This window comes from Ailuropoda melanoleuca, chromosome 9 (genome assembly GCF_002007445.2).
Source record: "Ailuropoda melanoleuca isolate Jingjing chromosome 9, ASM200744v2, whole genome shotgun sequence".
Classification (NCBI taxonomy): Eukaryota; Metazoa; Chordata; class Mammalia; order Carnivora; family Ursidae; genus Ailuropoda; species Ailuropoda melanoleuca.
The window spans coordinates 93,750,642-93,778,341 of NC_048226.1; the positions used below are offsets into that span (position 1 = coordinate 93,750,642).

At 46.9% G+C, this 27,700-nt stretch overlaps 1 protein-coding gene across 1 annotated transcript in view; it reads right to left on the reverse strand.

Annotated features, from left to right (window-relative positions):
- ADCY8 (adenylate cyclase 8) overlaps positions 1 to 26,434 on the reverse strand; it is a 266,226-nt gene extending 239,792 nt beyond the window's left edge. Inside the window, exon 1 of the mRNA XM_002917618.3 lies at positions 24,329 to 26,434. Coding sequence (XP_002917664.2) covers positions 24,329 to 25,291 — 963 coding nt within the window. The 5' untranslated portion in view covers positions 25,292 to 26,434. The remainder of the gene's footprint in view (positions 1 to 24,328) is intronic.
- Positions 26,435 to 27,700: the final 1,266 nt, after the last annotated feature.

Genomic DNA, 27,700 nt, shown 5'->3' on the forward strand with positions numbered 1-27,700 from the left:
TCCCCAAAAAAAAAAAAAAAAAAAAGTGTTTATTGTTCCAAAGGAACATGACATTGACCTAAGAGAGGAGGAAAAACATAGTTTTATTAAGTCCAAATTGAGTAGCCTAATTCATAAGGAAGGTGACTTTACATGGAATAACTACAAAGTTTCTCAACTGTCCTATTTTACAGAGTTGGGGGACAAAGAAGTTCCTTTTCTCTGAGGAGTACAGACCACAGAGTGGTTTAAAAAGGACTATCTATCTGAGGACATTGTCGACATCTGCAGGAGGGAATAAACATGAACAATATATGTATTAACAAGGCTTTCATTTACCCTTGTTTTGTCAAGTAAACTCATTTAATGTCTGAATCAAATAAGATGTTCTTAAAAATTGAAGACACGGGATTATGAGTAAATGCCATGTGATTTGGTCTATACTGCTGAGATATATACCTCGTGACACAGTCAGAAGTATGAGTGTCACGGAAGTCAGGAACGTACAATGTCTTCAGCCCATGGTGACGACTAGCTCCCACCACGCTGTTTGCCATTTTCTCATAAACATGCTTCTTTTTAACTTTGAAGCCTGATTGTGCCACTGAACACAGCCGATTTGAAGAAGTGGGACCGATTTAATTTTACCGTTTTAAAGAAGTGGGACCACTAACCTTCCAGGATTGCCACAGAATAAAAGGTCACATTCGGAAACGCCCCACCATGGCACCTGCTACCCTTACGTGGCAGAGCACAGGTCTGCTTCTGCAATTTGAATCCCAGCTCTGCCTCTTACTAGTTGTGGGAAGAGGAGACATTTATTTAACCTCTCTAAGCCTCAGGCTACTCATGTTAAAAGGGGAGAACAACTGTACCTACTTCACAGGCTGCTGAGACTGGGAGAGGCAATCACACAGAGCCATTGACACAGGAGAAGCGTTCAGTTCCCATTAGCTGTTCCTATCAATAGTGATTTCTTCCCCCTTCTCCATCAAGCCCACAAGTTCCTCTAATGAGGGATTATGCGCCATGCCTCATTCTTTTGGGCTTCATAGCTGTCGTGACAATGTCACTTATTCCGCGAACTGGGCCACTCTGGAGAGTGAGAGGAGACAGGCATCTATCCGGAGCGTCCCGGGCACACCGTGATGTGTGGTCACCCTGCCCACGGCACACATCGCTGAGTGAGGCGAAGGCCAAGTATATAAATCTTCAGACTATATTCCTGGGCAGCTTTTGAAGAAGAGCAGTCACTTCGACTCACTGTATATGTCTGAGCAATCTCAGGGAGTATGTCAGTAAACGACATAGACTAGATCTCTCCCTCGCCAAACGGAGACACAGACAATAAGCAAAAACATACAAAATGACAGCACTTCCTGCGCACTGGTAAAAAATGCTATGGAGAGAATTAAAGGTGATGAAGGGGAGAAAGGAAGGACCTTTATTTTATATGGGGTCAGGAAGGGTACCTCTGATCGGTTGTATTTGAACAGAGACTCAAAAAGGTGAGCAAGCCATGCAGCTATCCAAAGGAACAATGTCAAGTGTATATTCCATTTTCAAGAACATTCACGGTAATCGCCTTGATAAACATACAAGGTAAGAAACAAAGGATGATAGGTAAGATATAAGTTACCCAGTGCTAGGGAGACTTTAAAAACTCATTTCAGATACGCCTATTGTCTTCTCTAGAATTTTGGCTATCGGATCTCTAACAATTCATCGTCTATACCTTTATCCAGCCGCTGCCAGTACAAAACAACAGCTGAATTCATTAAGTCTCTCCTGGTTGCCTGGTGCTTTATAAACAGTATGTCCTTCCTTACAACAACATGTCAGTATGGACAAGACACCCACTTTCCAGGTGAGAAATCTGAGGCTCAGAGAGGAGGGAAACTTGCAGAGAGCGAGGGAGCTGGGACTGGCTCTGAAACGCAGATCCGAATCGACTGGTTACCAATGTCTGGCCTCCTTTCTCAGGTCTCTGCTTCTAACACGAACACCTAGACGGGAAGCATGTGGCCACGAGAGAATGACAACAGACATCGAGACAGGGTTTTTGAGAGAAATCCATCCCTTCAGTCACCATTCCACAAATATTTTCTGAGTGCCTCCTTCGTGCCAGGAACTGTTCTAGACTCCTGGGATTCATTTGTGGAAAACAGACACAATTTCCTATCTGTGTGCCTGTCTTGATGGCAGAAGTAAACAAAAAACTAAGTAAATTATTTGGGATAGTAGAAGGTAAAAAGTGATTTAAAAAAAAAATATGGCAATGCAACAGGGAGAGGGGTGTGGGGGTGGGGATGTGGCGTGAGAGAGGGAGATTATTTATGAGAATGCCAGGGTGGATGCCGAGACCAAGGTGGCTTTCCTTCCAAAACTTGGAGGAGGAGAGTGAGTAGATCATGGAACTCTCTGGGTGAAGGACACTCCAGGCAGGAGCAACACCAGTGGAAAGGCCAGGAAGTGTGTTCAGAGAAATTCTCAGGGAGAGGTGAGGCTGGAGCAGAGTGAACAAAGGAGAGAGTAGCAGGAGACAGGGCAGAAGGCAGAGGGACACCAGTGTGACCCAGCATGAAAAGGGGAGTCATGCCAGGTTTGGAGAAGAGGAAGGGCTGCCTTGATGACATACTCGGTTCAGGTGTTATCCTCCAAAAAGCTCTTGGCCTACCTGCTGGAACTGGCAGAGTACAAAATGACATGTTGGCTGTCTCCTGAACGCCTCCTAAGATTTCTTTAGCTCCAGGAGTCGCTGTCCTGCCCCCCTCCAGAATACTGTATAAAAGACACCTGCACTGACCCGCAGGGGCCTTCGGCGGCCTTGAAAACTCCCTCCGACTTGGAATGCCGGTGATTCTAAAGGCAGAGCAGGTAGAGATCTGACCTGGATGAGCGGAGGCATTCAAATTAGAATTCCTTGCTCCCACCCGGAATCCTTTGGTGGATAATTGTCTTGGCTTTTGAATTTAAGTACAGAAAATATGTTTGCATAACCGTTCTCTATGATCTAGGAAATAAAATGCTGAGAAGCCAGGGAGCAGCAGGTGCCAGTTGCAAAAAAAAAGCCGCCCCCTGTCCTGGCATCACTGGCGGGCAGCCACCAGGGGTCGCTGCTCTCACCTGTGCCCACCAAGTGGGTCTGACCCCATTGCCCAGAACGGCATTAGCAGTCACAGCCCGAGACCGGTTAATTCCCTTTGCCCGTCAGAGTTTTAGAAATGGCACCAGAGAAGTGTGACATGTCAGAGGAAAAAACCCAGGAGGAAATGAACTCAATGATGAACAGCCCAGGATTGTAGCCTGCCCAGGGTTTGGATATAAAGAAATCTTTCAGGCTTGAGCTTGCTCGTCCAATAGAGAGCAGGGCTAGAAATGGGCCCTTTATGACCGAGTTATTATACCATCTGGTACATTAAATATCAGAAAACTTTCAAATATAAATTGTATTACAAATGCCAAGTATATTTTTTGGTATGAGAGCTCTGAGTGGGTCATTTGGAGTAAGCACTGGTTCAAGAGAAAGAAGTGGGCTTTGAAATACATGTTCTCCTTCAATATTTAATCAAAATAGTGACTCAGTGTTCGTTCTGACACCGTCTTCTTTAGCTATTATTATGTTTTAAAGGTCAAAGAGAGCACTCAAAGATAGAGGGGTGGTTCTTCTTTTTCTTCTGGTAAAATTCACCATCTTGCAGAAGTGATGCTTGCATTACCCATATTCTTCCAGCTTTCAAAGGATTTGGAAATATCCGTTAAAAATACCAAAGGCAGAGGCACGTGGGTGGCTAAGTCAGTTGACCAATCGACGCTTGATTTCAGCTCAGGTCATGATCTCAGATTCTTGAGATCCGGCTCCGTGCTGTCTCCTTGAGTTTCTCCCTCTCCCTCTTCCCCTGCCTCCTGCTCATGTGCTCTCTCCCTCTCTCTCTCTCTCTCTCTCAAATAAATGAATAGAACTTTTTAAAAAATCAGAGGCATGCATTTTCATAAATCAGGCTATTTGCTAGTGCTTTCACTGGAGCCTGCTGCCAATTTTTTCAGTTTGGCCACGCTACTCTCCCCAGTAGCTGTGTGTTCATTCATAAACACTATGGAGCACCAGCATTGATCTAGCAGCTGGAGATACAGCAGTAAATCAGAGAACCAAGGTCTCTGCCCTCACAGTTTGCCCTGCAGCCTGCACAATTAACAGGTGATACAGGCTGCGTGCTGTTCCAAGATGTTGTCCGCACCACCTCTGTCAAAGCTCACACTCCCTCATGAGACACACACCATCCCTAGCCCCATTTTTACAGACGAAGGAACCAAGGCTTATGGAGGTTGAGTAACTTGTCGGCTCAGAAGCAAATCCAAACGCAAGCCCTTGGGCTCCAGAGCGTGTGTTCACTTGGCCAAAACACTTTCTTCTATTTGAAACAAAATACAGGAGAGCGTATGTTTCCTGAAGATTAAGATGTAGCAAAGGGCACGAATGTGGGCATTTCGTCTTCTCCCGGGGGGATCTAACCTCATCACCAAGCCTTTTGTGGGTATCTCCATATCCTACCCTTGAATTTCTTTCTTTCTTTTTTTTTTAAGATTTTATTTATTTATTTATTTATTTATTTATTTGAGACAGAGAGAGAGAGAGCACACAAGTGGGGAGGAGTGTCCGAGGGAGAGCGAGAGGGAGAAGCAGTCTCATGGCTGAGCAGGGAGCCCGACACAGGGCTCAATCCCAGGACCCTGGGACCATGACCTGAGCTGAAGACAGACGCTTCACTGACTGAGCCACCCAGGTGTCCCCCCACCCTTGAATTCCCAGTTCATCTGCCACCTCCATGAGGAAGTCTTCCTCAATCAGAATTAATGACACTTGCCTTCTAGCTTAAAAGACTCCGGAAATGTTAGGGACTCTTGTGAGGATGATGAAAGGGGAGGAGAAAGAGGATGGTGGCAGTGTTATAACCAATGGTCATGCTAATAGTCATAAAAATGATAATGTGTGCTATTTTGGGCAGCATTGACCTTTTGCGACACACAATTATGGCAGCTGCCTAGATCATGTCCACAGCAAACATTATTTTCTATAAGTAGGGTTGTCACATAAGACAAAGAGCTCCTTGGATTGACAGTGAGTTCCCATCATTGGAGTATTCTAGCAGAATCGGGGTAAAAATTTGGTAGGAAATTTATAGATTAAATAGGTTAATCTACATGCCACTTTCTTAGGTTGTTCTTTACTCCTCCCAGACCCTTTCCCAAAATTGAGAAGATAAATGAACAGCAGCACGACTCGAAAATCCTCCTCAGTAGTCTGTATGTCTATCTATCTATTTGACCCAATATTAGTGTCAATTTCCTCTTCATAAAGTCCTTTATATTTATTTGATTAAGTCAGCCATAACGAGATCCATCATAAGAAATAAGCAGTAAGATAAGAGTAATTATGTTTCATAAAATTGTTGTTTGCCTCTTTAATGATACCATCTATTTAAGGACTGTGGAAGCCACAAGTATTTTTACCAGAACATAGACTATTAAAAGGGAAGCATCACCCCGGCATAACAATTTCATGTAGAATTGCCGGAGTTACAATTTGGCAGTCATTAGGTCATCTTCTCCCGGTAGGAGTCCTGTTCAGCCTCTGGTACTGAAAATATTTTATCTGCAAGCTTTAGCCTTAACCAAGATTTAAGCAATAGAGAAATGGGCCAGAAGCCCAGCAGGAGCACTAATCCAAACCCTGGTCCAAACCAGCATCATCTCACCTTGAATGGTTGAAATCTGTTGTTAGACATCCTCTAGAGAAACCAGAAGTACCAACTGGGCCTGAACAGCAGACCTGGCCATTCCCATTCATTCTTTTTTTTTTTTCCTTCCCCCACAGCCTTTCTTTTTTTTTTTTTTTCTTTTTAAATCTTTTTTACTTTTATTATTGATAAATAGGATTGGTGAATTTCTTTTTTTAATTCTTAAATGCATATTTATCAAACATAGGATGCTGAGAATATTCTGGTAAACAAACAAACCTGACTCATTTCCATTTTCAACACAGTTACTATCTGGTAGGAAAGACAGACACAGAGCAAATACTTTCTTTCTCACTATCTCTCTCTCACACACACAGAGTGGTAGGTGTTTTCTAAGAAAGGTGTGAGAGAATTTGAAAATGTGATTAAGTGGTGACCTAAGAGAAGGCAGAGGAAGCTTTCTTGAGAAAGGTTCCCTGAGCTGAGTATGAGGGAAGAGCACCTCAGACAAGGGAGGAACAGAAACACAGACAGTTCAGAGGCAACAAAAGACATGGGTCTTTCGAGGAATTGAATGAAGGTCATGGGACTTGAAGGACAGGGAGAAGAATGGCAGGGCTTTTTTTTTTTTTTTTAAAGATTTTATTTATTTGACACAGGGAGACAGCCAGCAAGAGAGGGAACACAAGCAGGGGGAGTGGGAGAGGAAGAAGCAGGCTCCCAGCAGAGGAGCCTGACATGGGGCTCGATCCTAGGACTCTGGGATCACGCCCTGAGCCGAAGGCAGATGCTTAATGACTGCGCCACCCAGGCGTCCCAAGAATGGCAGATCTAAAGGTGGGTCCCAGGAGGGAGTTCTGCCCTTGTTTTAAGAGCAATGGAAACTACTGACATTTACTGAAGGATTCTAAGCCATCATCATATGGACTGGAAAAGGTTGAAAGCAGATGCAGGAAAGCTGTAGTGATTCAGGTGAGGAACAGTGTCTCCTGCACCAAAGCAGAAGGAGCAGAGACAAAAGTGGGTGGCCTTGAGGATATTCTGGAGGCAAACTTGTCAGGAACTTGCAATAAACTGGCCGTGGGGACTGACAGAGGGAGAAGTGATGGGGGTGGCTTTGGGCTTTCTGGCTCGGGCAGCCGCAGGGATGGACGACAGACCCCTGGCTTCACTGAAGTGGAGATCCACAAAGAGGACAAGGACCGGGGAGCGGCTGGATGTAAATATCCAGCACTCCTGAGATTCAGGAGGTTTCTGGGACTTCTCTCCTTTTTAGAGTCCAATTATTCTACACCTAACCAATCATTTATAGCATCGAGCCACAGAGTCATAAGCTTCAAATTAGAAGGGATCCAAAAATCATTTGGTACAACCTCGTCCCCTTTGCCCCAAACCCCTGATGATGGGCAGCTGGCCTCTGCAGGGTACCTCCAGGAATGACTTTTTAATCTCACAAGGCCTAGTGCAATTTCAAAGAGCTATAAATAGGAAAACATTGGTTTCCTCCTTTGGGAGATAGTCCCTTGCGTCTTCTCCAGCCATAATTATTGCCTGCCATTTATTCTAGTGCTATAAATTATATATCAGATGACACAACATCTGATCTGGGTCGTTGTGTTCCCCAAATCTCAACTACAGAACAAAAAAAAATTCACGAAATAAAAACGGGTCTGTTGTCTTAGACGATCAGATCTTCAAGTGTAAGAGTTGCAATGTTATCTCAAAGAGTAGACAACTTTAATGTATTGGCTGATACAGCACGAATATACTTTGCAGCCAGTACTGATTTGGATGCTGTAATGGAGAACTAAAATAACAGTGGATTAAACACATTTGGAGTTTATGTCACATAAAAAAATACCTAGGGATGAGCAGTATACGGCTGGTATAGTGACCTCAGAGCATTGGCAGTGTCCCAGGATTCTGACTGCTTTGTGGTCCACCATCCCACTGTGTGGCTTCCATCCTCGACAGCTCCTCATGGTCCAAGATGGCTGGTGGAGGTGCCAACCTATCTGTTCATCAGGCAGTGGGGTAGCTAAAGGACGTGCGGTGGGCAAAAAAAGGCAGTCCTCCCAGACGATTCAGGCATCTTTTCAAAACTTTCCAAAACCCTCCAGTAATGAGTACCTCTATTTTATTGGCTACCCTTAGGTACAAAGGAGATACGTCTGTGTGCATGCATACACACCACACACACACACACTCCCCACCAAAGCCCCCTCATATAAACGCACATTATACACATTACCTCCCGAGATAAGAATTTGGCTCTACACATAAGGAAGAAAGGACAATGCATATTGGCAACCACCCAGGAGTCTCTAAAACACAACAGTATGCAGAAACCTTGGCCCAAGTAGAAAGGCAATGTCCTCAAATGGCTTATCATTTTAAAGTATGTGAAACAAGACAGGGTAACTCAGAATCACGTGGGCAACTAAGTCTAGATTACTCTCAAAAGCTATTTATTTTGCTGGAAGGGACTTGGGTGAAAAGGGCTTGGTCTGCATATTTTAATAAATTCCGTAATGATCCTCTGCTTTTCCTTCTGGTGTAGCCACTAATCCGGTCTTGAAGACAGATGGTGAATGATGAAGTCATCAAAACTTTAAGTACTTCTGTCTCAGTTTCTTCCCTAAATGTTAGTTCTACTTTGGGCACGTGAAGTATGCACAGAAGGCCAGGTAAGGAAGTGTACCATTCTCAAATCTTTATAGTTTCAAAGTATGAAACCCATCGCAGCTGTCTGTAGAGATCATACAGGAGGCAGCCAGGTACCAATGGATAAACTTTTCTTTCTTGCCTTCTTGCCCTGAAAATATAAATGACTTGAGGATAGGAAACAGATCCTATTTGCAATTGCAGTCCTCAAGTTCAGCATACAGCAGACAGTTGGATGAAAGAAACATGCTCTATTAAATGTGAGTGTACATTTACTTCAATGGCAGCCTGGTATGTGCAGAGGCGCGGGAGTGGGAGCCAGAAGGAATCCATGTATGGTTGGAGCCAAACAAACTTGAAGCTGAATCCTCACTTGGCCACACACATTCTGAATGACGTCAGTGAAATTAACCTCTGAACATCAATTTTGTCATTTTGAAGTGGAGGTTACAATTCTACTAAGGTTCAGGAATACCCTTAGGAGTGGATAGGTTGTGTGTGAAACCATATCATGGCTCTGCCTTTTGAAACATCTAAATTAAGTTCTCAAAAGTCAGAGGCCTGGAAAAGATCTTCTAAAGGAGTGGTCCTCAAATGGTGCTGGGGGAGAAGCTTGGTGGTGCCTTGGCTGGTGAGGCAGAGCAATGCAGAAAGGAGACAGAAAGAATGGACCTCCCTTCCCTCCCTAACAAAGCCATGCCTCTTTCCTTATTTTCGTGTTTTATTGCTTAGTCTAGTTTGAAAAAGGGATTCCTGCTATTCTAAAATCTTTTGTTTATCTTTATTGTTGGAGGGAACTTAATGTTTACTCTACTATGAGTCTTCCTACTATTTTTGACAATGAATTCGTTTTGCTGTCATTTAATAATTGTTTAATATTGGAATAGGTTCATGGTTTGAATCCCGTCTGTGTGCATGAAAAAACAGTTTATTAACTAGGTTTTAAAATGATCTTCTCTGCTTTTTTTACATGCCAATTACCTTGAACCTAGGAATTTTTGCAGGATGTCAAATGAGCATTTGTTTCCCCCTTCCAGAAAATTAGGAAGGACTTTCCATAAGAGAAGGCTTGAGTGTGGTTATCTGTAGGGAGACATAGCAACAACAAGGGCAAGATGGTTTCTCCTCCTTACAAGAATGTTCTAAGTATAGGGCAAAAGGGTGATTCCTAACGACTGGTGATTTTGTTCATGAAAGGAACACAGGAGTAGCAGTGGGTAGCCTGAAAGTTAGTGGGCATCCCCTCATCCTGTGCAGTTTTGCTCCCAATTGTTGCTTCTAGTTTTTGTGATAATCATGATTGCCGGAAGGGGCAGGGCCTTCCCATTTCACCCACCATTCAGATAACCAACCCGCGGCTGCTGTCCTGTGTTGGGCAGAGCTCCACACCAGCCCCAGGGTAAGACAGCCTGCTGCCTGTGACCACAGCAAGCAGACCCATCTGTGTTACAGAAGTAATACCACTACTACCCAGTGCTTGGTGCCTGTTTCTCTATTCATGACCTTTCATCTTCTTCAGCTCCCCCCATATTGAAACACAGTGAAATTCTTAACAAAAGGAATCTCATTCTCATGCTGTTACCAATGAAGTGACTAATAGACAGCAAGATTAAGTGACCTCCTCCAGGCCCCAGCGTCTATTTCCTGAGGTCTACAGACAAAGAAGAGGGAACCACAAAGGCCAGACCCCCAGTTCGTGGAAATTCAGGCTGCTAAGTGCCCAGTTCAATTGCTTCTGGGTAATAATGACATAAAATGGCTTGTCGATCGCAGCAGACACGCCCTTTTTGCAAAAGCCATATAGGCAATTCTGACGAGCACCACAGAGTCGCTAATTAAACATTCAAAAGAAACAACTGTCTGTCAATTAAGTATCTCCATCACTATTCCCTTTGAAACAAACTGAATCGCTAAAATGACACACAATTTTACAACACATAGTATCAAGGTAATTAAACCACTAGGACAAATTTAATATTAAATACCACCTAATAAGTAATTCTCTCAGTATGTGCTAAATCATTATTCATCATCGTTCTCTTCCTTCTCAGAGGTCAGAGACCTCGGCAAGCTATGTTTTCTGTAAGAAGTGCCATTATCTGATCTTGGGAGCCAAACAAACCAGAAAAGCATACAAATCCCCACATTCGCATTCACTGTAACTCACGGGAATAAAAATTTTACAGCGGGAGGAACCTCAAAAGCCATTTCATGGTGACAGACTGCTAGAGCTGTGAGGAATTCATTCCGAGGCCTCGACAGGTGGAATGGTCTGTACGAAGTTGCACATTGGATGTAAAATCCGAGGTCGGTCTTTGACGGTGGTTAAGGTGCTATTTCAATACAACGCGTGGTCCCCTGGCTCCACAGAGCAAGAACACTGCTATAAGCATTGCTACCATTTGAAATACAAATCTCGTTTTTCCTCTTCTTTATTACTTTTAACTCTTTGCCTCTGAAACCAGCAGTGTTAATTGAGATAAAGTGGCCTTACAAGACCATCAAATCCAGGGGTAGCGTTGAATTGAGACAGATGTGGCTGAGAATCCTTTATTGGCCCTGTTACCAAAAGGGAAATGATGTAATACTCTAAGCTCAGCAACCTGTGCTGAGAGAAGGGACTCATGCTAAGGTGATTGTTTAGGCATCGATTCGGTTAGCCTCTGCTGCGAGCTTCCCATGGGATGTGCCAATGTCTAGTCCAGGGATCTAGACAAGGACCAAGCCCATCCTCAGAGGGCATGGGTTTTAGTAGCAGAAACCAATAAAGAGGCCATCGTTCCAATTTTGCCTGCCAACCCCTTTCCCCTTTCAGGTCTTAATCAGGAAGAATTTCCATATCTCAGCCCAAGTCAGGTTTCCCCTTTGAAAGAGAAACCCGGGCGAGGATAGGGTGAGACAAGCTAGATGTGTAAGATTCCCTACATCACGGGGCTGGCACCTGACAGCAAGTGCCTCTTTAAACTCTGTACCCTGGAGGCCCTCCTAGCCTCAACCTAGTCATCGCCTGGCACCAAACCATGTCACCTGGCTTAAAAGTACTGAACTTAGTTTGAAATGAGTCACATGCTTAGGTCATTATTTGATTGATGGCTGGCTCTCGAGATTAGAATCCATTAAATGGCAGGATCGTGCATTCTTGTCCTCACACTACCCCACTGCTTGCACGCCCCACACACTGGTACTCCACACATACCTGCCGGATGGAAGACTAAATAGAAATATGAACCAATAAATGATGAGGGGGGATGTAAAGAGAATGAGGAGAGCCCAGAGTCAGGGGCCTAATAAGCCCACCAGTGGAGTGTCAGGGAAACCATTGCAGAGAAGGTGCGGTCTGTGCCGAATTCAAAGCCTTTCTCCCCAAACTAGATCTACAGGCTGGCAGCATGCAACGCCTGGGCACTCGCTGGAAATGTAGAATCTTGGGACCCCCTTCCTAAATCCAAAGGCTGTACCAAGACCTGCAGGTGATGTCTGTGCATATTCGAGTTTGCAAGCATTGGTCTGCTGTACACGGGTGTTTAGCAAGGGAAAGCCTGGGAAGGGACTCCTCAGGGCAGAGGACTCCACAGAAAAAGCGGTCAGTTTTAAAAATTAAGTTGCAGTAAAAAAACCAAATGTATTGTGGAATTCTATGAACCAGCCCAGATCTAAATATTCTAAATATTCCATGTCTATTTCATTTCTTCCACAAGCTTTTGGGCTAATGTTATTATTCCCATTTACAGCTGAAGAAAGTGAGGTGCAGAAAGAGTAAGAGCCTTATTGGTGTCCTAAACTTACCCATGGCAATGAATCCCAGGTGGTGTGAGTCTTCACCCTGCGGGGGGCTCACACTCAAGTGCTCTCCCGTGATATGGGCAGGTTTCGCTCCTGGCAGCCCTCTATACATGCACTTCCCCACCGAAAGTCTTGCTCGAAAGACTGTTTATCTTTTTGTCAAATTCCGTAGCGTCTGCTGACCCTTCCTCCCTTAAACACCTCGTCTGACCTCAGATTCTCAAAATCAGACAAGTACACATGATTCTCCAATGAAACAAATGCCATTTGTTCTTAAACCGGCATGTGTCTTGAAGGAGGGGCACAGGGGAAGTTTCCTGGAGCTGGTGACCCCTGGGTGAGTACTGGCAGACCGGGAAGGGAGAAGGCAACTGAAGAGCTGCCCCAGAAAGCAGACGCAGAAGTAAGGCAGCACAAGGTGTCCAGAAACTGGGGATGGGTTCAACTGTGGAACTTACCCTCAGGCACGAGGGGTGAGACTACTGGAATTTGGGAGAAGCCTACTCCCTGGTGGGTGGAGGGGTGGCTTGGAGGAGCACAGGGAATGACTGAGTTGAGTGATACCGGGGGCTGTCCTGGAAGAGCAAGGAGTAGGGTGGAGAGCTATGGACAGATTCAGCAACGGAAGACAGCACCATCAGGCATTCACATGAATGTTGGGTGGGAGGCTAATGATTTTTGGTTGAGATTGAACTGGCTGTGAGACCCTTATTTGGAGGCGCCCAGCAGGTCACTAGATCGTCTGGTCTTAAACTTAGCCAAGAAACCTGTGCTAGAGATACAGATTTAAGAGTAAGCAGCACCTGGATCCATGGTCAGTAATGGAGGGAGGGAGTGACTGTCCAGGGGAATGTGTGGAGTGAGGTAACGAGGAGATACGTAGAATGGAAATTTAAGGAGCCCCAACACCGAAGACGAGAACTGAAGCATCTGAGGAGGAAATGAATGTAAGCAGCACTAGACTGTATCACAGAGACACAACCATGGCTCGGGTACAGCCCCTGCCTTTGTGAAGCTCACGGCCCAGCTGGCGAGAGAAGCATGCAGACCAATGACAGCAGCATGGGGCAGGACAGATGGGCAGGGAAAGGGCGATGCGGTCAGCAGAGCAGGAATACCTAACTTGGTCTGGAGTCCTGGGAACCCTTCATGATCCTGTATTTCTCTTTGCTACTCACAAAACTCTTTGAGACATAAAGATACTCGTGGCAGAAGAAGCCAGGCCACTTGGCCAAAGTTGCTGGAAAAAAATCATGGCAAAAATAAGATGAGAATTTAAGGAAATGTACTTACACGGTTTCAAAAATATTTCTCACTGTCCATTGGCAGAGCTCAGAATTGGTCTCTGGCTGAAATGGCGTGGGCAGGGCCCCAAGGACTGCTTCTGATGCGATTATTCACTTGGTAAAAGGCAAGAAGCTGCTTCTGTCTCTTAAATAGAGAAGGAGGGGGACTCTGTTCATCCGAAACTGACTGTTGGGGCCAAGAACCCATCTTCACATGCGCTGCCCACCACCAACAGGCGAGGAAAGCTCACCCAAGTAACAAGGGGAGTTTGACTTTGAACTTAAAAGAATACGAGCTTGAGCTTGCTGTTCTTGAGGTCGACTTTGTGCCTCGAACTAACTGGCAGCAGAAAGAGGAGCTAAGTGGGAAAATTCCAAAAAGGGAAGACTTAACTCATCCTTTTAAGGGACTTCATGAAGACCGTTTTAGTTAATTGCATTGGACTCCGATATCTAAAATCAGGCTTGACTTTGCTGTGAGGCAGTATACAGATAAACTGATCCAGTTAGGGGACAAACTGGCCTTTCTGTGATACGTTTTAAGCCGAGGGGAATGAACGGCAGTCTAAGCGATGATCTGTATACCATGTTCAGCAAAGTCAACCAGTGTCGTGCAGTGTTCTCCCCTTAGTAGGGGGAGACCAGCAGAAATGAGGTCTGACAGTGCCAGAAATGAGGTCGGAGCCCCTCTTGCCCATAGCTCCACCTGTATGAAGCTAGAAGGTGAACACTGACTGGAGACCAGAAATCGAGGCCAAAGAGGCCGTTTGGGGTGTGCTCAAAGAACATCTGAGCAAGATGTTGGTGTTGGGATTCAGAGCCAAGATACTAAACAGCCAAGAAGGAAGTGAATGACGTAGGCCCCGTGTTAGGACTCTGTTTTGGGGGATGGGCCTTACCCATTTAAAATTTTCATGAATGGACACACAATTAATGGATACTCTAGGTGCCTAACTTTCCCCACCTCTTTCTCCTTTTTCTTTCTTTTTTGACTTAAACGATAGGGATGATCAGTTGGGATTTTTCTTCCTGTTGTCTACTATAACTTTTTAAACATATGTCTAGCAAAACTCAGCTTGGGGCTTCTAGCCCAAAGCACTTCAGAAGGGGGTAACTTTTGATGGGTTTTCTGGTTTCTCCCTGGCCTCGTCTTCTGATTTCTCTCCTCTTTCTTAGAGAAACTAATTTCTCTTCTTTCACTGGTTACGCATTCTCTATTGACAATTGTGTGATTCAGGGTGGGGGTAAGGCCTGGGGAAAGGAGGGGGGTCATGTAACATTCATTCATACCATTAGTTTAAAAGTACCATGCTCAGAACTGTTCCATGGGCCAAGTGCTAGGCTACATGCTAGGAACACAGAGGTGAGTAAGACACGGCCCTTGACCTCAAGGGGCTCCCAGGGAATGTTATGACATTGCTCTGATAGGGGACAAATGCAGGGTGTTACAATGTACCAAGAAGAGGGAATTAAGCTTTGCCTAAGCACCTGGTCTGCCTACTTGTGGTTGGAAATGGGTCTTCTGGAGCTCCCAAGGGTTTAGCTGGGGTCACTGTGAACACAGACCAACTGGGCATGCCCAGAGCTGCAGACCAGCCAGACCCCCCTCTGCATGAGGCAAACACTCTGTCCTACCACATCTTCCGGTCCGAGCTTGGGATGCATTCAGTTTGTGGCAAGGAACTACTTAAATAACCCATCCTCTAACCCTTCTTGGGTCCCTGCACACTCTCTTCACTAAGAGGGAAGATCCAATGTCTTCTAGAGTCTGACCTTTCCTTTCACACAACTCCTAAAAGAAACCCACCACAACTTTGATTTTTCATGCTTTAGAAGTCTGTAGGAAAAAAAAAAAGCCAAAGACTTGCAACTGTATAAAATATTTACAGAATGCTGTGTTCCAGACATGTCTTTTAAAAAAATATTTATTTATTTATTTGAGATAGAGAGAGAGAGAAGGGGAGGGGCAGAGGGTGAATCTTTCAGGCAAACTCCCCATCGAACAATGAGCCTGACTGATGCAGGACTCGATCTCATGACCGATGAGATCATGACCTGAGCCGAAACCAAGAGCTGGATGATTAACCGGCTGAGCCACCGAGGTGTCCCGCCAGACGTGTTCTAAGAATCAGGTACAAGCTCCCCTACCTCCATACTCAGAGTCACAAGCTCCCTCCCAAATTCCAGTCAAGCATTAGCCTCATTACTGCAACAGTCTGGACTATCCTGTACACAGAACCCAGAACCCGACGGGCAGTCAACAAATATTTGTTGAACAACTTACCTATTCAATCCTCATTCTCCCCTTCTCCACTTCTTCCTATGCAATCCTGACTTCTTAAGATGCAGTAAAATCTCGTCTATTTTTGCCAGCCTCTCTTACCCATGGAGTAGCTACATGCCAGTATTCTGGTCCCCGAAATTTAAGCAGATGTCACTGGACGGGGATTCCAGAAGAGCTAGCTCCTAGAAGGGCAACCCATTCAGTTGGCAAATGCCTGTTGGCCATCTTAACTTTTGCTTTTTGCCCTCTCCTTTTTCCTGCCTACAAAAGGACCATGATGGCTTGGAGATGAACCCCAATGGCTTTCAACTGACCTTAAGGAAAAGTCCTCCTGTATGGAATCTACTTTAGGCCACCCCTGATGGATTGCTGTACAATTTCCCCTTGAAGAATCCCCATGACAGGGGGCTCATCACTTCAAAACGCAGCCCCCAGGCAGGTCTGTTTATTACGAAATCTCAGCTTGAAATGAACCCAAATCTCTCACTATAGCAACCATCAACTGATCTTTATTCTGTCCCAGAGGAGACACATAAAATAACGAGTCTCTCTTCACCATGACAGCATCCCAGATATTTGAGAACACACTCCATAGCTCTTCAACATGACTGTGCCCCTAGGCTTTCAAGGGTTCTTCCTTTTCTCTTGGTCTTGTTCTGTTAAATTGTTTATGCTGCATTTCGTCTTCCCAGGTTCTAAGTTAAAGAAATATATATATATATATTTTTTTTGATTATGCACTCCCTAAACCTTGGTCCCCTGTTTTATAAGCAATCGTGTGTATTCAGCATGTAATCCCCAAAAGAAAAATAAAAAGAAGATTTTGAAATGGTTTCCTCCAGTCAACTGGAAAGCTAGCTGACACAGGACAAGATGTGTTGTTTACACAAGAAAGTGGCAACAGTTCTTGCTTCATGTGAAAATTTTTATACCAGTATGCACTCTACACAGAGAGGGCAGTTTTTAAAACTTCCTCCTAAAAAAAACTCCCATTAATGTGATTTAATTTCACAGCTAGCTCATGTCCCTCACCGTGTAGAATTTTATCATTTCCTGATTTCAGAGAATTTTGTGCCTCAAAGATATTTTGGCATAGAAGGCAAGATGTGGGACAGAAGGGAGAGAAACCCCCCAGGAGCTAAGGAACGTTTAAGATATTGCACGTGTGAAAATACATGATCTAGCAAATTGAAATTCAAACATCAAATCACAGATATGCAAGAAACAAGGACGCAGGTTTATCTGAGAACGCACTGAGTTCTAACCCCAGTTCATTGGTAGGGGAGGTGGTCACACGGTTGCGTTTACAGAAAGCATGGCTTTTATTCCTACCAGGCTGTGGCCTGGCCTCCCTCGGAATGTCTGGTACCTCAGTGGTTAATTAATCTACCTTGTTCTTTCTCTACCCTGCAGGGCTGACTGCGAAATCTTGCAGTGAGAAGAGCTGGCTTCCAAGAGCTGCTTAACTGACCTGACTCCTTAAAATAGTCCTTCATAAACAAAACGCCCATGATATAATTTGAGTGTGTAAATCCATTTATATTTCCTGGGAAAGCACAGGGCAGATGGTCTGGGCGTCCTCTGCTCTGCCGTGGCTGGCTGGGTGAGGTGGCGTTCCTGCACTCAGGCCCCGAGAAAGGCCAGGGAAGAAATTATTTCCAGGAGCCATCCTCTTGCTAACTAAGGTTCAAACCTACGTACTATAGAAATCTGCCAACCTTCAGTTTCTGTGACTTTGATTTCCAGCCCAGACAAAGCAAAGAACACGCTTCAAAAGCAATACGTCAAATGAACTGATAACCCATCCAACTGAAGGTTCTAGACCTGCTGGTCTCTTGAAGGATTAATATTGTGCCCATTTGTGGGTAAGAGGAAAGGTTTGAGAGGAATGTTGCAAGTGTCTCCTATGTTCTGAAAATAAACCCATGTAGGATCAACTAAAAGAGATACACTTGTGAAATGAATAAATTAGCATCCCAAGAAATATTTAGACAACAGTGAAATGTCACGGCGGCATGATTGTAGTAGTATCCTCTGATCACGTTACCAGCAGCACTCCATGTGGGATAAGGTTTTTTTTTTTTTAATCTTTCCTTTTTATACTCCGTTTCACTTATTTTTGATGAGCTCTTACAGTGCCATCAATCATCAAGGTGTAAATATGACTAATGCATTTGTCCTACTTAGCATAACACTGCAGCAGCTGCCCCAGAAGGAAAAGTCCTCCCAGCCTTCCCAGGTTTGATCTAATTATGCTCTGACCCACTGATACCAGTCAGGTGACATTACCGGATATGAAGGAAAACAAATTCATAATTCAATCTTGCAAAGCACACAACTTACAATCATTTTACAACTGTCTCTAAATACACAGGCACCAAGCCTATTTGCAACTCTACAGCCAAGAGGGGTATAGGACAGGGCTGAAGGGATTTAACTGGTCACTTCAGCAGTCATTAAAAATATCCTTTGCAAAGCCCGTATCTCCATCACAAATTAAAAATAAAATAAAAGGGGGAAGGAAAGGATTGAAGGAGGGAGAGAGGGTGGCGGGAGGGAGAGAGAAAGAAAGGAAAGACAGAAGGATTAGAACCCAAAAGCACAGTCTCCGGACATTTTTTACAAGAAAGAAAAAGTAACATTTCCATTTCCTGGCATTCAGAGGAACCTCTTGGGAATGGTGACAGTCAAATTTTTGAAAGACATTTTCTGAGACATGCTGGGACACTGCAATTATTTTTTTTAAGCCTGTATGAATTTGCTAAAGGCAAATGTACAGAAACGGACGTATTTGGAGTTTTAAAAAATGCACACATTGCATAACTAGCAAGGTGCACTGAATAGAAGCCCAGTTACACTCATTTAATGGATATTTTGTGTTTCGAAGAGAGCACTAACCTTGATACTCACCACCACACTGGGATGATTTAAATTACGTGCCGCGTGCTGTACGTAAGTAGTCAGTCATACATTTCCTTTGATGTGATTTGAGTTAGCAGATTTAGGGAAAGAACAGAATATACACTTACGTTTAAATTTTACAAATGGGGGGAGAGAGATTGGTGATTCTATTATACTGACTCTATGTTCGCTGTGAAGTCAATAATCAGAAATTTAAATAATCAGAAATTCATTCTTTATATTGTTTAAAGATTTATCCATTTATTTTGAGAGAGGGAGAGAGAGCACGCGCACACACACCCGTGAACACGCAGGGGGAGGGGCAGAGGGAGAAGGAGAAGAAGAGAGAGAATCTCAAGCAGACTTCCCACTGAATGGGGAGCTCCTGCGGGGCTCAAGCTCACAACCTTGAGACCATGACCGGAGCGGAAATCAACAGTCACTCAAACAACTGAGCTACCCAGGCGCCCCTAAGTCAGCAGGAATGCATTTTAAGCATGTACAAAGTCTGCTTTTCACCCGACCCCCACCTGCTCATACCTTAACCACTATCTTAACCCATACAAACAATGCATTTTCTCCCAAAGGATTTTTTTAAAGGCCAAATGTAAGCTAAAAGTCCCTTGTTATTAGTCGAGTTTAATGATCACGATTTAATTAGTATTTTTCTGGCTCTGGTCTCTACCGTTTGATGGGATTTGTGTAAGACAGTAGAGAAAATGCTGCATGGTCGATCTGACAGCATGACCTTGAGCACTAACTAACCTGGATTTGCATACCTGGCTGCTTTTGCTCCTGGAGTTATCTTGGAGAAATCACCTTTACTCTGACACTTCTGCTTATTTGCCTCGCCAAGAGGTACAGAAGACTAATTGGCCACAAGCTTTACCTTTTTAGAATCCCCAAGAGGAAACAGAATGCAGAGATCTTTCTGGTTAAATATTGCTGCCTCTCAGTTTTCCAATCACTAAATGATCTTCACCATTTTATCACTAATGAGCTGAAGAATGAGAACGATGAGTTTCAAATGTTACGTAGCTCGCATTACCATCACCAGCAATTCAGGTAGAGTAAAACGTGAATTACAGCAACAGTCCTCAGGATTTACGTGAGCCACGAAAGAACCCAGCAAATAAGACCTTACTGTTAATATTTTATTCATACACATTACCCAATTTTGTAATCAAGGTTTACATGGGTAACATGAACTGGCAGGATAAACAATTTAAGATGTGGAGAAAAAAAAAAATCTGTGTCGTCTCCGGACAAAGGCACTACTACTGGTGACCGGAATGACGTGCATGAAGCCGATTTAACTTGATTGAGGTGGATAAGGCATCCCGAGGAAGGAATGGCTGCAGCCCTCATGTCACCTGTAACAGCTCTGTCATGGTGGGTAGAAACGCAACCCTTTGGGAGCGCCTGGGTGGCTCAGTTGTTAAGCGTCTGCCTTCGGCTCAGGGCGTGATCCCGGTGTTCTGGGATCGAGCCCCACATCAGGCTCCTCCACTGGGAGCCTGCTTCTTACTCTCCCAACTCCCCCTGCATGTGTTCCCTCTCTCGCTGGCTGTCTCTCTCTCTCTGTCAAATAAATAAAATCTTAAAAAAAAAAAAAGAAAAAAGAAAAGAAAAGCAACCCTTTGAACTGAGCTCTGAACCTTCTGAAGGTTCCGCCCTATCTCCAATGCCACTTGGGACCTAGAACATACATGGGGGACATTATATATCTGTCACGGACCTCTTAGTTTGGGTGGGAAGTCCACGATCTCAGTCTAACGGTTCACTAGTGGAGAAAACATAAGCGATCTCCATGCTGATGGCAAGGAACCTCCTGGTTGGCCCTTCTCCAGCTGCAGCTTGTGTCCACAGTGGAAAGCACATGAAGATCTAAATGAACACAAGCCCGTGTCTCTTCAAACAGGGTATCTGCAGAGATTTGCAGCTTGGCTGTTACCCTGTCAAGCCACGGCTATAATTTCCTCCAGGAGGAAAAGAACAGAAACATTCTCATAGCTTGGGTGGAGGGAAGGCAATCATTGACTCATTTGTTACTTTTGAAAATGGCATTTTCAGTAAGTGAACCAGTTGCTGAGGTGTGTTGACTTTACACTCATGTAGCTTCTTGCTTCTTGAAAATGCTAAGTTAAATGTGTGCCTTCCTCTAAGGGGAACCAAGACAAATGTGGAAAAGATGATATTCCAGTGTCTGTGGCCTTCCCTTGACAAGTTTGTCTCCAGCTGAGCATGACGATGAGCTAGCCACAAAGAGCCTATGCCTAGAAATTCCGACATTTTTCTCTTATGATTTCCCTTTGGCTTTTTCCATTAAACATTCGTTCATGTGCTATATTGGGTATTGCACACCTGAGTCGTGAAACAGGTACTCAGTCTTGAGTCAGTTCAAATGTGGGTTTGGAAGGAAACCCCCAGAAGGTTTCTTAAGAATGGATGACTTTGGAGCTAGGATTTGAATTGTGTTCTCGCCACTTGTTGGGCTCACCATCTTTGGGTTGTCTTTTTAAAGCTCCCAGGAATTTGTTCTTTCTTCTATGAAATGAAAATGAAGGATACCATCTGTTTGTCATCATTAGATGTGATAATGTATGTAAAGGCCCTTAGTTACATCTAAAGCACTGTGCAAATGCGAAGGATTATTATTGTGCCTTGGTCTTGCTGGAGGCATTAACATATAAAAGACGGCCTTACACAAATGTAACTTATATGTGATTGTGCAGGTAGAAAGCTTTCACCAGCACAACATGAGGGCACTTGGATATTTTACATATTGCCTTTGCGATGAACAGTGTTGTTCCTTCAGTGTCTGTGTGCTGAGTGCCTGCTGGGTGCCTGGCATTTTTCTAGGTGCTGAGGATAAATTGATAAACACATAGACATCTATGCCCTTAGGTGGTGTTTGTGTTCCTGTGAGGGGGTTGGGGTAAGAAACAGAATAAATACCAACAAGTAAGATAATTTCAGAGAGTGAACGTGCTCAGGAGAACACAGAACAAGCTAAGAACTAGGGAGACGTGTGAACTAAGTCCAGAATAATGAGAACGTCTCAGTCTTGGGAAGACCTGGGAAAAATCATTCTAGGCAGCAGGCGCAAAGGCTAAGAAGTGGGGAAAGAGATCAGGATCTCTGAAAGCAGAAAAATGTACTGTGTATGTGGAGCCTGAGGAGGAGAAGAGAAGGAAACATAATTGGAGAGAAAAGGAGCAACCAGCTTGTAAGGGGACCGGGTGACCACGGTAAAGAGTTAGGATGCTACGCTAATTGCTATAAGAGGTCATTAGCAGGGCATGCCTTGTATGTTTCTAAACAGGGAAAACTAAAACGTACTTATTCAAAAATCAGGGATGTTTTAAAAAGCGATTAATTCTCTACTTCACCCACCTGCAAGAGCTAAGAAAGAAGCTTGGACCTCTAGAGGGCGCCAAAGGAAAACATTTTGTAGCCAAAGCCACAAAGGTCTTTTCAGCACCTGAAGTGAGAGGAGAGCGCTCTGGCGGTTCCCCAGCAGTCCGGTAAAAGCTGACTCCGCTGGGAAACTGTAGTTCCTCCGCTCTTCCTACCCAAACAGAAAGTCGAATGAGCTTGGTTTGCATGTACCTGGACCTTGGTTTTCAAGCGAAGGACTGTTTATCATGGGATGCGAGTAGGAAGACATTTTGGGGTTATTTTTAATTTTCTCCCATCTGGTAGTATTTGAGTAGAGCATAAAACAAATATGAAGCCAAAATTTACTTTCTGGATTCATTTGGCAAGCAAAGCGTCTCTATACTTAGAACGTTGAAAATATTCATCATTTGCCACTTGGGATGTTGTTATTCTAAATACTATTCCAAACTTACTTGATGAAGTCTCTCAGCAACGTGTACTAAGGAAGGCTACTGCATGGGAAGCAGTGGGTTACGATCAATGGGATTTTCTGCAAATGAGAGATACCTAGGATATATCATGAAAACAACTCATAGTGAAAAAAGACAAAGGAAAAGGAGGATGAGAAGGAAAAAGAGGAGGATAAGGGAAAGAGAAGCAAGAGAGGGAAGGAGAGTCTGATGATGTAGAGATACATTATAAAGAAAATGCTAAAAAGGAGGAAGTCTTGGAAGAAACTGAGACTTTCAGAGGCCAGTGGGGTTCAGATCCAAGTGTGAAGACTGAGAAACACAGTTCTGAAGACATATTTTACACAATCTCAAATTGAGACCTTATCAGATGTGGGTATTAAAGGTTCACTGTGATTTCAGAGAAAACATTCATTACTGTCTTATTAAGGACAAGTTCAGCTGGTCAGCCCTTACAGAGGCTCTCATCTCCCCATTTCATGCCTGATGATCACAGCCATGTACTTTATAATACTCTGCTCTACCCAGGGAGACTTCGAAAAGCACTGTAAAAGCAGCCAACCAGATAAGTAAGCTGAGCAAATGGGTACAGAGCCATCAGAGAAGAGAGAGAATCCCAAATCCACTAGAAACCCAGGTCAATGACAGGTGCCAGCATTCCAGAAATCGTGAGAGCAATTTTCGGAGGTGTTGTACCTGGTTATTCAACGATATATTCAAACCTGAACACAAGGAAGAGTAGTTTTTAAGCAGCCAATAGAGCAAAGTGGCACAGAGGCTGAGCCCAGAGCAGGAATGTGCAAAGCAGGCCCCTGTCCAAGCCCGTGTCAGCCTCCTATGTGGAAACCCTTCAGCTGACATGTTTCCCTCATTTTTATGGAGAAGCCCCCAAATTCAGTCTCCTGCTACTTACCAGGCATTTGGCAAACAAAGTGACAGACCATTAATTATCTATTGATTTTAGTGGATTTCAACAATAAAGTCACCATCTATCTTCACCTTCACAGACAATGGGAACTCTGTTTCCAGAAACACATCCATATTTAATGGGAAAGACAGGAAGAAAGGAAGAAAATAGAGGGAGGATCAGGTTCCACCTAAATATTTCATCTACATCAAAATACCCTTTATCAATGAAGCAAAACTTGCATTCTTTGCCAGAGACACTTCCCTGCCCACCCCACCTGCCGCAGATGAGACCGATCCATGCAAAGCACTGGGTTCCGATCCTTCAATAAGAGAAGATATCCTCTTAGAATCCCAAGGCAGTAAAGAATCCCCAAGTAAAATACGTATCACGAGACTGTCTGACGGATTTGATGATATTACATACGTAGGGTCCCCACCAGCAATTACTGTGTTCAACAAATGCTATTGCCTTCTAGAATCGAGGGTTTGTGGCACAGAGATACACAGAAACCCAACTCTGAATCCCAGAGTCCCTTACAACACCCTGCTGCGACTCTTGTGAGTAAAAGCTGTTAAGGAATGGGTCACCTTCTAAATCGGGGTGCTTCTCCTCCCCTTCTGTCTCCTGCTCCAGAGACTACAGACCCTGGGGGACGTGTGCAGAGCAGAAAGAAGACTGTTTCTTAGCTGATGTCGCAGAAGAATTACTCAGGGAAGCAGAAGAGAAGGGCAGGCTGGAAGAAACTTTAGAGGTCATTTAGTTCCAGCTCCTCTAAGATGAGCAAAATACCATCCCACGGACACCCAGAACCTCCCAAGTGAGAGGCACTGTGCCAGGCTGGGGGAGGGGCCTCAAAGTTGGCAAGACAAGCAGACCGCTATTTCTAAATCACCCAGGGAAGGGGGAGGGAGAGCAAAGCAGGCAGGAGTTACCTGGTTGATGGAAATGACCGCTAGCCGGGGGATGACCACCTGCAGGACCACCTGCAGCAGCGAGGTGCCCAGGCCGGCTAGGATGGCCCAGGTGAGCGGCAGCGGCAGCATGCTGTAGGTGGCGAACAGCGTGAAGAGAACGTAGCCGATGCCATCACCCAGAAGCCCGTAGCCGAGGCCTGCCGCCAAGATCTGGGTGGTCATGGCCACCCAAGTGACCACGCCGCTGTACTGCAGGTACGTGTGCGAGGTGGTGTCCTTCCTGACCACCACCAGGGCGCAGATCACCACCTCGATGCCAGTGAAGAAGCCCAGGAGGATGCCCTTGAGCGGATCCATGGGGGCCGAGGCCAGGCTCAAGTGCAGGACCAAGAGGGTGAGTTTGGTCAGCACGTCCAGCACGTTCATCACCACCTCGGATTTGCGCCTCTGGCCCAGGAAATAGCGCTGGTAGAGGCGCTCCAGATCCCGGGACTTGAAGGAGTTGCGCAGAGTGGGAAAAATGACCCCTCTGTAGCTGTAGCCCCCATTGAGGAAGAAATCCGAGTTGCTCGGGGCGCAGTCGAGGTGCAGGAAGCCCAGATCGCCCCCGCCCCCGCTGCCGCTGCAGCTGCCGCTCCCGCTGCGTTCCGGGAAGACTTTGGTGCCACCGGTGCTGTGCGCTCTCTCCCCGGGGCCCAGCGAGTAGAGGGGCAGCGCCGAGTCGCCGGACAGCGGCGCCGCGTGATGGTTGGGGCCGCCGCCTGCAGGGTTCGAGGCTTTGCCGGAGCCTCTCCTCCCGCTGCCGCCGCCGCTGCCCCGGTGTCCGTGAATGAAGCGCTGCTCGGTGATGTGCCTCACCGCCGTCTGCCACAGCAGCCGCTGCGGCCGGGAGCCGCTCCCGCCGTCGCCGGCCGGGGGCGTCGGGTGGATGGTGTAGAGTTCCTCAGGGCCGGTCAGGTAGCGCACATCGGAGAGCTCCATGGCGCCGGGCCGCAGGCGGGGAGGCGCAGAGCCGGGCGGAGGCAGCTGGGGGAGGGGTCCCAAAGACCCCACCGCGGCCTGGCGAGAGCTCGGCGGCGAGCCCGGCTATCCCTGGCCGCCCGGTAGAGCGAGCCCTGGACAGGAGGCCCCGCGCGTCAGGTCATAGTGCGCCCCGGGGCAAAGGGCGTCTGGAAGATCGCCGCAGACCCCTGCGTCCTTGCGCGCCGCCCTCCCGCCAAACCGCGCAGCTGGTGTGCGCGGCGGCGGTGGCTCGGTGTCCGCAGAAACCGCGGCGCTCTGAACCACGCAGCCCCCTTCTCAGGCTCAGGCTTCTCGGCCGCTCCTCGGCTCAGCGTCTTGGCGCAGCCTTTGCTCTCCAAGAGGCGCCTGGGCGCCGTGCTTCTTTCTGCTGCGCGCCGGGCGGGTCCTGGCTGCGGCACTGGGCTCGGGACACCCACGACTCGGCGGCTGCAAGAGGACTGACCGAAGGTGACCGGCGGCGGCGGCGGGCGCGAAGTTAGCCGCTGTGGCTGGAGCAGAGCCCTTCGGAGAACTCCATTGCTCCGGGATGGGGAGCCGGGGCGGAGCTGGGGGCGGGGGCAAAGAAGGGGGAGGCGTGGGGGACGAGGAGGTGGCGGGGTGCCCCGAGAAAGGGTTGGAGAGGTGGTAGCCTCGGGCCTAACAAGTCACCAAACAGTTAATTTGGAGCAGGGGGTGTGCTGAGGCTCCCTCCTCGGCTCGTCTCTGGCTGTCTCCTCTTCCTGCGCGAGGACTGACTGCGCGGCGCTGTCTCTGGCCCTTCGCATCCCTCGGGCAAGGGGGAGGGCAGCAGGGTCGCAGTCGCGGCTAGAAGGCGAGGTCAGCCCTTCCAGCTGTGCTTCCGAGGGGTCGGAGCCCACAGTTCCCATTCCCTTCACTTCGCTCCTTGGAGTCCATTTAGCCCGGAGCTGGGAGGCGGGGGCAGGAAAAAGTGGGGAGGGATCCGAAGCCAACAGCCCTGAGGTCTCCGAGAAGCCACCGGTGCGGATCCCTGAGGCTAAGAACCGAAGCTTGGCGGGTGAGGCGGGTGTAAGGTTTGGACGAGGAGAGAGGCCCGAAGCCGCGGGGAAGTCGACGGAGACACCACCGGATCCAGGGACGCGCCGCGTGCTACCCTGGCGCTCTGAAGCGCGCTGCGGGCACCCGGCGGCGGGGAGGAATTTGGAGACCTGTCAGATCGGTCAGACACCCCGGCGACTTAAACCCGCCCCCACGCCAAGCCACGCCCCCGGAACCGGGTGGGGGTGGTGGCGGGGAGCTGGCGCCCAGATCTGGCCAGGACGCCCCAGGTCTTGGAGGCGGCAGCACGCCCAGGCCAGCGGGGGTGAGGACGACCGCGGGCGCCCCGGCCTCCCCCCGCGCGAGTATCCAGCGCTCCAGCTGGCCGCGCGGGTCGGTTCCTCCGCTATTCTTTTTTAGGCACTGGCTCCGGTCCTCGGCAGGTGCAGAGCCAGGACTCGTAGGCCGCTCTGCCCACGGACTCCGAGAGCCCAGCGCGATGAAATAGAGGGTCTCCTTTCCGTCCTCCCCACCCGGATTATCTTTTGGAGAAACCAACTATCGGGTTAAAAGCAAGAAGCCGCAATTGTAGAGACGGCTCCAGCAAGAGCGTTTACTACACCAATCCTGAGGAGTGGAGGGCTCGTCCGTCCCCTGAGTGCCGCGCACACCAAGTTTCTCCCTGTTTACAATAGGAGGAGAGGGGGAAGACGCGAGGAAAGCTTTTCCAGCCGCCTGCTCAAGCCCGCGTTTCCCGCCCTCCGGGCTCCGCGGCCCCGCCCCAGCCGAACAGGAGCGCCGGGTCCTGGGGCCGCAGGGCAAGTGTGGTGGCCGCAGTCCTGAGCCCGGGCTGCAGGTGGTGGAGCCGCGGTGGCCGCCAGCTCCGCCACCGCGACTGCGGCTGCAGCCGGTGGAGCCCGGGCCCTGAGCACAGTCAGCTGATGGCCAATGACGTCAGGCCCTGGGCGCTTTCTTGGCTCCCCGTGGCGTCCGGTGAAAGCCCAGAAGACCGTGGCGCTGCCCCCTCAGCCCTCCAGAATGAGTGATTTCCCGGATCTCCCGAGGAGAAATTCTCCTCTTTCTGCCTGCCCTGAGCGGGAATAGCTTTGGATGGCCCCCTTCCCCAACCACATACTCCATCTCCAGGGTTATTTGCGTCCACTGTGTCCCAGAAACACGGGATTTAATTCTTTCCTTTTTATTCTTTCTTATCCACACACATGGGTTTCGGTTTAAATCCAGAACTGGTCCACTGCCTTGTACAGAGAATCCCAAGAGAGAAGACGACTAACATTTTCCCCTCTCCCTTAACAGTAGATTTCTGGGATGTAATATACACCCTGAAAAACTCCTTTAATCCCAGACATTTAG